General features: G+C 36.5%; 1 protein-coding gene across 1 annotated transcript in view; it reads left to right on the forward strand.

Moving 5' to 3' along the window:
- The window catches only part of RNF217 (ring finger protein 217), a 65,079-nt gene extending 54,860 nt beyond the window's left edge, over nucleotides 1-10,219 (forward strand). The window contains exon 6 of the mRNA XM_065631943.1: nucleotides 773-10,219. Coding sequence (XP_065488015.1) covers nucleotides 773-846 — 74 coding nt within the window. The 3' untranslated portion in view covers nucleotides 847-10,219. The remainder of the gene's footprint in view (nucleotides 1-772) is intronic.
- Nucleotides 10,220-10,623: the final 404 nt, after the last annotated feature.

The following is a 10,623-nucleotide window of genomic DNA, read 5'->3' on the forward strand; positions in this document are numbered from 1 at the left end:
TGAAGTAAGCTCGGTATCATAACTGAAGATCACTTTACACAATTTACAAGACTATTGAGCAAAGCAAGGACCCTGGTGACTGTAGTAGTTGTTTGCTAGATTGTGTTACTGTAAGGATGTCTGAAAATCTTGACCATTTCAGTCAGCTGATGGCAAGAGAAAGGGGTAGATGCTTCTCATGTGAGTTTGAAAGAGTACCCCTTATGACATACTATTTTTCACTTGAATAAATCTTATTTATTCATTTTATTTTTCTTTTACAGCTTCCTTTCTCTCAAAAGACTTTTAAGAATAAACAGTTCCCTGCCCAGGCAAAGATAAACATTTGGTATTACTTCACAATAGATTAGGTTGTTTGTAAAAATAAATAATATTTTAAGAAAAAATAGTAAATCTTTAACATGCTGCCCCTATCATGTGAAACGGGCTGAAAACTAGTTTAGTTAAATCAGCTTTAGGTCTAGATCTGAGGTTTGTGAAAGTACCTTTAAAAATTTTAAGTTTGTATCTTACACAAAAGAGCATGTTTCAGGAATGTGAGTAGCATTAGCAGGCATTTGTTGAAAGTAAACCAAAAGTGTAGCGTAACTCATTACCGAAGAGACTGTTGCAAACTAATACTTTTTTTCTGCTTGTCCAAATGCTGTGTCTAAATTCCCTTGAGACATGGAAAGCTGCATATGAATACTTTATGTACACTGAAAAAAACACAATGCACACTCAAAGGATTGCATTTAATTATGGTTTTCTTCTTATTTTTTTCTTTTGGCAGGTTTATTTGTGTTTCCTATCTATTGCCTTTGTAAAAAGCAGAGGAAAAGGTCACGGACAGGTATGCCCTGGTAAGGATGGACCTTACTCACCTGAACTGAGCTGGTCCTGCAAGGGCTACATGTGCTTTGTGCAACTGAGCAATACAGTGCTGGTAACAGCGTCAAAGCCACCGCCCTGGAAGAAGAACGGGAGATCTCCTGCCATCTTCCCTCAGCCGAAAACACTACTGCAGACCAGAAAGCCTCTTTGCTCTGGTTCACTCTGAACAAGATGGACCCCCTAACTGCTGCTTTTTAAACATTTCGTTTGGGTTCTTTGTTTTGTTTTTGAATTATTACTTTGGAGGGTTTTTTGAGTCTAAGTTTCTGAACTAGACAATCAAAGTCTGTATTGTAGCCAGAACTCTACTACCGATTTGGCCTGTGAAGAAAGCATTTAACTGCTAACATGTGCTCCGTTTAACTTCAGTGTTGGCCTTTAATGGGGAAATGCTTAGAAGTGTTTGGACTCTTACTGTATACTGAGCATACTACTTTTGGTATTAAAAACTACTTCTGTAAATAACTTCCATCCCACAGCATTCTGTTCAGCATACCGAAACCCCGGCACATGCCAGAGCACGACAGCTGGTTATCTTCTGAGTCCTCCTGCTAGTGAGCAAGAGCGTAGATTGTCCCCTCCAAACTGCAGTGCCTCGGAGGGAAACATCCTTAGTAGCGAAGCTCCGTCACACTTGAAAATATGCTGATTGGTTTTGCTTTAGTATTTCGTTTATAACAGTCTATTAATAGTGATTGGTGGGGTGATGGATTTGTTAGAAGAGAACAGCATTTTGAAACTTTCACAGTACAGAAAAAATGTGAAGGGTGTAGATAAGAAGAAATATCAGTGTCCTGTTCTGTCCCAAGATATCCATGAAACATGATGCAGGATGTACCAGGAAATGCGGTAAAGCTGGAAACCTGCTCTTTTGTTCTGACTTGGTGTATAATACACATGCTATGCACTAGCTGTGTGAAGATTGAATTGATGAAATTTTCTAACCTAAACAGCATGTTTTGTTTGTTTGAAGTAGGCTACAGAAGCCTTAGAGCATTCTTATGATGTCTCATGAGAAAAATCCTGCGAATTTTGGGGAAGGAGAGGGATCATGAATTCTTAGGGGACCATTTCATTCTTATTCTCTGCTTCCAGTGTTTCTCTTCCTGGCGTGTTACAGATCTGAAGAGAATAGCTATCCTTGCTCTTTTTCCTAACTTCAGAGTACCACAGTTTGCCACCAGGCCTCCTTTTCAGTGGATGGCCAAAAGAGCAATGTAATTCAGCGTTACGATTCGGCTACTGAGATTTTTTTCACTTTTAGTTATAATCCAAATTTATCATACAAATATAACTTACAAGAAAAAATATAATAAAATTAATTTGTGCAAGCAGAACACTGAAACAGTAAAGAAAGGAACTGAATAAGAGAAATATCTACTTTATACTTTAAAAATACAAGCTGATCTTAAAGAAGATTGGATTTGTACTGTTGAAGGTACTTTTTTTTTCCAGTGTGTGTTTGAAGATACATATATATGTGTATATATGTGTGTGTGTGTATATATGGGGAGAGGGGGCAGCAGGGAGATGGGCAATGTCCCAAAGAGTGTATAAACTTCAAAATTTAGGTCTGAAAGTAGCGTATCATTTGAGAGGATGTGTTTTGCACCAGTTTCTTTGAAAATTGTTATTAAATCTGAATCTAGTTGTAACTTCTAAGTAAACAGTATTCTGCCCTGCCAACATAGTACTTTTAGAAGACACTCACTTTGACTTCAAAGCCTGGGTGAAAGAAATTGATGAATTTTGTTTACCTGGAAACACAAATATCAACTTACCATAGTTGGCTACTATGCTTGTTTGCTGTCAGCTTCTGGTTTTGTTTTCTTGGGGTTTTTTCTTGTTGAACAGTGTGTACAAGCACACTGTAGTAGTCAACAAGTACCTAATATTTCCATTTGAATTTAAGGGCGTGTTGACCCTGTTGTCCTAACAGTAGAAATAGTACCTTTGTAAGATTTGTAAATTAAGCGGGGAGGCAATGACATTTAGAAGTAAAGTTCAAAGCATATTGTCAATGCAAATCCACCTGTTAATTAGATTTCTTCTTCTGTGACACATCAGTTTTCTATTTATGTTCTGTCTGAGGTTGGAAGCTGCCTTAAAATCGGTCTTAGTTTTGAGTGTGTTTTCTGAGGCTGTACATATCAGTTGTCTTTGGCTTACTCAGGGATTTTTATTCCTTCCTTTAAATGTCAAATAGAAGATATTTTTGTATTGTTTAGAAAAACCTTCAGACCTCAGAGAGTGAGTGAGATAGATAGAATTGGGTTTGCAGTGCAGTCCGTAATGTGGTGTCAAATTATTCCACTTGAGAATATTTTAGTACTTGAGATTATCTGTAATTAACTATACAGTGGATTAATTTCTTTTCTGGTTCTTTATAAATATGTGAGATATTGCTACAGTTTTGTAGCTGTTTTCACTCTGCCATGTTTGCTATTTTCAGTTTCTGATGGGAGTTCACCAAGATCTGAAATTAAAATGCTAGTATAAAGAGCATAAAAGGGAAGATAATAGATCTGCACTTATTGATATTCAGAATGCATATCATTGTGGGTGGAGGAAAGGAACATACATCTCAACTCCTACATTATCATTTCATCTAGACCATTTTGATTTTATCGGAGCAGATTAAATCAAAGGGAAATTGTTCTTCATTTTCTACACATAGAAAAATGAGGCATCTTTGACCTTGTAAAGATGAGTCTAATCTTGCTTTCTCTGTAGAAAAAAAAATCAGAATGACAATAATATGTGCTTTTGCTTTTCTGTAGAAGAGGAAAAAATTTCAAGAGCCAGGCAGAACAGGGATATGGAAGTCTTTTTCCATCCCTTTAAAAATATCCTCACTTGAATAATACATAAATACAATTTTTCATCAATATTATACAACATAACCAACTGAAATATGAAAAGTAGCTTAGCACAAAACTTCATTCAGTAAAACATTAGCTTTCAAACAGCTCTTCTCGTATCATAGGAAATCTTATATACATCAAAGTCATGTCATTTGTCTTACAAGCGTTAATTTATCAATTTGAAAGAAATGGAATTAACTTTGTATGGCAATTCAAGGATGTTTTTATTTAAACTTTCTTTTTCATAACTGTACGGAAACTATCGGACTGTTCTACTCCATCTTTATTAGCAGAAAACTTCATCAGGCAGCTGAATTTGCCTGCAAAGGCAGATTTTGTGCTACTGTATGCTGATCATCAGGATTGCTTTCACCACATTTAATATTTAAGATAATTTATCCTTGTGAGAAGTTGTTGCTCACCAATATCAGTGTTCAGACTAGGAAATGCTTAAATCCATTCTACACCAGCCTTCTATTCCTGGCTTGCCTGGAAAAGGGTTTGCCCAGGCACTGAGGACTCTTTGCAGGTGTGGGGTGGGAGCTGCACATACCTGGTCCTGCTCTCTTTCTCCACTCCAAGTAATTAGTTGTATTTCATTAATCAGGTCAAGTTTCAGGACTTCTCGACCATGTCAGTGGCAGGGTGAGTCTGAGTGCTGCGGATTCTCAGGGCATGGTTAGTTGTGTTTGCAGAGCTTAGCCAGGAGCTTGCGACTGGAAAATAATTGTGCTTTTCCTTGTGTCAGATCCCCATTAGCCAGTGAGAAGGTGAAACTGAGTAAGAATACAAGCAAAACGTAGGGCAATTCTGAGCAGCCTCATGTTCTAGTTCCATAGAAAAAAGTTTGTTAGTCTTCAGTTCTCACTCTCTTTATAATAAACAGCATATTCATATATTTAAAATGTTGTTAAAATACAGTGCACTTTGATCTATTATCTTCCTTTGGGGCAGTGCAAATGTGTAAGTAAGGGAGGATTTTGATGTTACCGATGCTGACTTTGTAACTCTTCCTGGCATGCTAGGGTTTTTGTTTTGCTTTAATTTACATCTATCGTTTCTGAAAGTTTGATCAATGTGAAGATTTGCTTTATTAAAAATATTAACTTGCAGGGACTATTGCCAATTTGGCTAGCAGATGGTTTGGATCACCATCAGGTATTCTTTTTAGGCAAGGGGCTTTCTGCTCGTCCAAAGACTGCCATAGCTCGTACGGTGTTAAGCGGTGTGTGGGTAGGGCAGTAATTCTGTCAGAGGATACAAATTCTGTAGTGTTTGAATGATTTCTCTTGCCAGTTAGATCTGAGAAACTGTTTCGTATTCAATAGCCAAGTAGTTTGCCATGCAGACTCTGAGTTTTTTAAAATTTAGTTGTGGTGGTTTGTTTCTTGAGCAAAGCTTGCGTCATTCGTAATGCTTGGTATGATAATTGTGTAGCTCCAAGTTGTGGTAAGAACCATGGGTTACTGTTACTTTTATAAGCTATAGTAGGTCTCTGATTTTGCTAATGGAGAGAATCCTGAGGAAACTATTAGAGAGAATTTCTTAGTTTCTTTTAATTTTGCAGCCTTATAGTTCCAGCAGGTCAGCTTCATTCCTGAGATCAGTCATTGCTCCATTAAACCAGAGAGGTCATACCCATTTTTATGCCAGCATGGAATTTGGCCCCAAATACTTTGATAAAAAATCTGAAAGTGTGTTGATAGCCATTGTGCAAGAGCTTGCAAATCTGGTCCACTTCTGAAGAAGTGCAAACTACCATGGAGCCCATCCTCTCACTTGCAGAGTGATAGTAGGGCCGGTTAATAAAAAGTGTAGGAGAGAGCAGGGAGTAGGGAAGAATTTCCAAACAACATTTGTATTAAAGGAAAGAAATTGTCAGGGGAAGGAATACTAGTTTTCAATATAGTAAAGAGACTTTCTTAATGTTTTGAGTCACCAGTCAAGTTAGAAACAACATCCATAGACAGTGTTAAATAATATATCTTAAAATTCTGCTTTCTTCTGTGCAACAGTTATGAGCGCAGTGTAAGAATTGGAATTATACCTGTTCAATGTTTTTCAGACTTAACAGATAAATTTGAAAAAGAGGGCATAAAACATTTTAAAAGTTATGTTGCTGATATATTTGGTGGCTTGTCTTGCTACTGTTATATGAAAAAACAGCTTAGACTTGATTCATCTGCAAGACTAGCAGTGTGTTCACTTAAATACTAACCTATAACACAACACCCCCAAACTTTTTTCTTAATAAAACTAACAAATGCAGCCTGTTGCAGTTACACAGGACTTCCTGGCTCATTCTCCCTTATCATTCTGTGCATAAAGGCTCAGGATCTATACATTCTCTCTCCAGTAAGGAATGGAGTGCTCATATTAAGCAATTAATCACTGATGCTCCTCTTAGCCTGACAGTGAAACACCATAAGGTAGGGAAATGAAAACTGATCTTGGAGTGCATGCTCTGGTTTCAAAGGTAAAAATGTGTAATAAGCTCTAGTTACTTACTCCCTAGTAACAAATAAATACATACATTTCTCAGCAGAATTCCAGCTGTTTGTTTCTAAATATATCTATTTAAAAAGAGATTAGTTATAAGAGCAATTAGTTTATTCAAAATGCGTATTGTGCGAAAGAAAACCTTTTGGGAGCTTATTTGGCTTATCAAAACTTGAAAAAATATTCTGAAGTGTTTTGGATGGATCCAAGTCAGAAGAAGAGAAAATCATTGTATAAAAATATTTTATATTTTTAGCATAAACATGGATTTTGCACATACTTGCTTAAACACAGTGGCATGCTAATGCCATTCAGTGTTTAACTTGTTGAAAACTTGTTAGACTGAAAATAGTATCGTTGAAATTTTAACCTACAGTCACTGAGCATGATGTTACTAATATGATGCCACATTTACCTCATTTTTAGAAGGAAAATCTACTTACAGAATCCAAACAAGCTGTTCAGATATTTTAAACTTGTCCTATAAAAGTGCTGATGCAGTCAAGAAACATTTTCATGCCTTATGCAAGTTCTGGGTAAGCAGATGGATCCAGTCTTTAGTCATGGACTATGTTTTTGCATTAAAAAAAAGTGCTCTTAAGAGTTCTTCATATCAATTTCCATTCTGCTGCTTTGTGTTCAGAAATTGCAAGTACAGGGGTAGATCTACATTTCACTGTGTTTACCATCTCATAATAAAATGTTTACCATATTTCCATTTGTTACACACTTTATTTCTAAGGCTTTTTCCTTTGAATTTCATAATTTGAACGTGACTTGTGAAAACAGCTGGAGTTGGACCTTGAAAATGTGGTCTCATGAGAAGTCATTTCAGTAATGCTTTGCTGAGCTATACTAGTTGTATTTTAATTACTTAAATGCAAAATGCTGAAATACGTTTTTCTTCATGAATTTTAGCTTTTCATTTTTTAAAATGTAATTAAACAGCACAGTCATGTTTGTTACATAGCTAACCATCCGAGTCCAAATAACTTTTTAAGGTATTTATTCTTTTGACTGTGGTAGAGTTGAGAATAATAGGTGCTGAGAAAAAGAAAATGAGATCTCTGTTTCTGAGGAGGTTGTCCAAGCTGAACATTATCTTAATTCCATGATAATTCAATGAGAAATCTTCCCCTGCCCCATCTCTTTTATATATTTTAAGGCGAAGAATTCCCTTTAAAATAAGGTTAATTTAAGTGACAGGAAGTCAGGGTAGTGAGATGATCCTTTTCATCGTACAGGCTTCTGGCACAACTAGAGTGCTGCCAAACCACTGCAGGTTCATCAAGAAAGTAACTCCTAACTCCACATTTGCGCTATATACAAACAGGATGCATGAGTGATTAGAAACTTACTGTAGTATATTTATTTGATGGCTAAGAAGTTATAAAAACTGCGGGTAGGCAATACCCATGTAATCAACGCTTGAATTCCAGTATTCAGTGTGTTTTGTGTAATGAGGAATTTTAAATGTGTAAGTGCCTTATTGCTTGAAACAAGTGAAAAGTGTTTGTTTCCCTCCATAAAGCAATATGGGAATTTCTGTTCCGCGGACCCCTATCGACATTTAAAGCCAAAGTAGCGAATTCTGGTTAGCTCAGAAAGTTGAAAAATGTTACATTAGTGAAGAATTTATCTTTATATGATCTATAAAAGTAATTTGGCTTGCCCATTTTAATTCTGATGATCTCATTTCTGAGTTTTCTACCTTGTTCACACACCACATGCCCCACTCCCCAGTCTCGTTTCAGACTTCTGCGTAAATGCATCTTATGTGTGTTGTCAGAATGAGTTGGGTCTTCCAGCATAACCAGATAGGAGTTTTCAGCCACTTAAAGAAATGCAACTTCTTTTCAGAAGAGAATTCAGCTGCAGTTAGGTTAGACCACAGCCCATGGTATGTGTACCCTCAAACAAGCCCTCTTTGCACTAATTGACGAAGGTGGAAGTGCTGAGGAGTGAGGTGTACAGAGGTGCACTGTAGCCCAGAGCAGTTTAACAGCATTTCAGTGGTATCCAACATGAACTAACGTATCCTGTTAATGTAAGTTGGTAGTTCCTCTGGGGTTTGGGTATCTTGATGGAGTAAACCATCAAACAAGCTTGGTGGAGCAGCTCTGGGATCTCTGCCCAGCCGTTCATTGCACGGTAGGAAGTGTGATCTGAAAAAGTAGTTATTTCTCTACCATCTCTAGATGGCTTCAAAATGGTTACTGTAGGGTTTGTTTCTTCTACTGGGATTACTTCCTTTCCCAGAAGACAGTGGAATTTTTATGATCGACATTTTCTAAAGGACCTGTTTGTTTTCGTATTAAAATTGCTCCCAATTTATCCGTTTATTGGAAGTCAGGTGCCAAGAATAAGCTACTTTTCTAAAATTCTCTTTAATTATATGAACTGCTGTTAGAAAATATCTTTTAAAAATTATTGAAGTTATAAAAAGGTAATTATCAGAAGGTAATTGAGATAATAATGGGGGGAGTAAGATGAAAAATTATGCTTAGAACGTCTATCTATTGTAGTTTTATAATCATAAAATGGTTTTATGACGTTCAGTTTCCTCCACTAAGAATTTGTGAAGGAAGGAAAGAAGAGAGGGAGAAATGAAGATGAGAAGAGTATCTCTTGGAACGTTCTCCTGAAATTTGTGAGTTTTTCAGAACTGTAGAAGAGGCTTTCCCCAGCGCCCCCTCCCACCCCCTCCCAAGTTCTTCATTAGTAATATAGCTGTTACTTGCAGTGTTATCTCTTCATGAAGCATCAAACGAAAGCATTTAATCAGGATTCAGCTTGAATATCTGAAGGTTTTGGTGATGGGAGCCATACTGCAATAAAGTTGAGTGAGTTATCACTCTTACAGATATCATAACTTTTATTTCAGTATTACCTCAAATGATTAGGCATTAACTAAGTCATTCTATAACCCATTGAATTGGAGGCACCATGTATCAAAATAGTTCTTCAATCTGATGAGTTACTGTTCATTTTAAAAAGTTATTCCCTTAAATTAAATTCTTCTCTCTTAAAACCAGCAGGAACACAGCCAAATACTGATGAGGTTTCCCATTGTCTTTCTCTTGCAATTAGCTGCTAACTGTATTTTTTTGTTGCATAGTATTGCAACAATGATCTTCATGCTGTAATAACTTTACAAAAATATTCAGTAGTCTTGGGCAATATTTTACTGATAATCCATCTTCAAGTCGGTATTCTAAATGTATACCAATAGTCACTGTTGGGTGTGCTACCTTTGTGGCTGCTTTAGTTCGTGTCAATGTTTTGTAAGGATTATTTCTTGCTACCCTCTTCAGAGTGCCTTTTTAATTTAAGAGGTCTAGAGATGGTTCACTGAAGTCTTCTGTTGAATCTACCATAGTAATGTCTGATTTTTAATCTTGTCCTGATGAATGTATAACTAAAATCCTGTTCTTTAAAAAGCTATAGTAGACACAGGTTGTATATGCACATGTACATGCATGGATACAAGGGAAGGTGTTCTGCCAATGTTTGTCCTGCTGGACAGGACCTTTTGAAAGTAAGTGAATTTTTTAACAGTTTTATTTTCAAAATATTACCTCACTAGTATTCAGTAGTAGGTATGTCTCTGTACTGCTTCACTTTGCTAAATACAATCACATTCATGGTAGGCAGTTTAATTTAAAAGACTCTGCAATTAATCTGCTTTCCATATAGAGAGCGAAGTTTGTAAGTCAAAACTTACAGTACTTTGTTTCCTTTGAAGGCATTCCTTCCACTTACACTGATATCCCCAGCCCCTGTTACCAAGAGACTGAAAAAGTGCTTCCCCATGACGAAATGGAAGAATGCAAGGTAGCATGTGAATGCACTCCACCTGTCTTAAAGTCGATATTGAGAAATAGGAGGGAGGGGGGTTGTGGATTTAATGACTTGTGGGAAGCCATATACTGTAGAGTTTGTTCACTTGCACAAAAGGGGTTTTACAATGTCATCTAGTAACGTCTGCCTAATAAAGTTTTGAAAAAGAAAAATAAAACTTGTCTGAATGTTTAACTCTTTTTGGTTAAATGATTGTATGTATGAATGATAGTTGACCGGCTCCAAGGAGTCTTGCTTAAACCTGTAATCTTTTTGATTCTTATATAATCCTAAAAAAAAAAATCCCACCAAATGATTTAAACTTCAGAATCTTTGTGTTCACATACACTGTATTACAGTCGCGTCAGTCTTTAGCTGCTTTAACATCGAAAATTAAGCCAAAGGTAAAAAGCCAGTTTACTATGATGAATATTTTAATGTAAAATACCCCCTGCCATGTGGTATCATCTCTGAGCCACTGTTTTCATTTTAAAAGCGTCTTAATATGCAATACAAAATGTTAGCTTCTCATGAAATGTTGAAATGT

This window comes from Caloenas nicobarica, chromosome 3 (genome assembly GCF_036013445.1).
Source record: "Caloenas nicobarica isolate bCalNic1 chromosome 3, bCalNic1.hap1, whole genome shotgun sequence".
Classification (NCBI taxonomy): domain Eukaryota; kingdom Metazoa; phylum Chordata; class Aves; order Columbiformes; family Columbidae; genus Caloenas; species Caloenas nicobarica.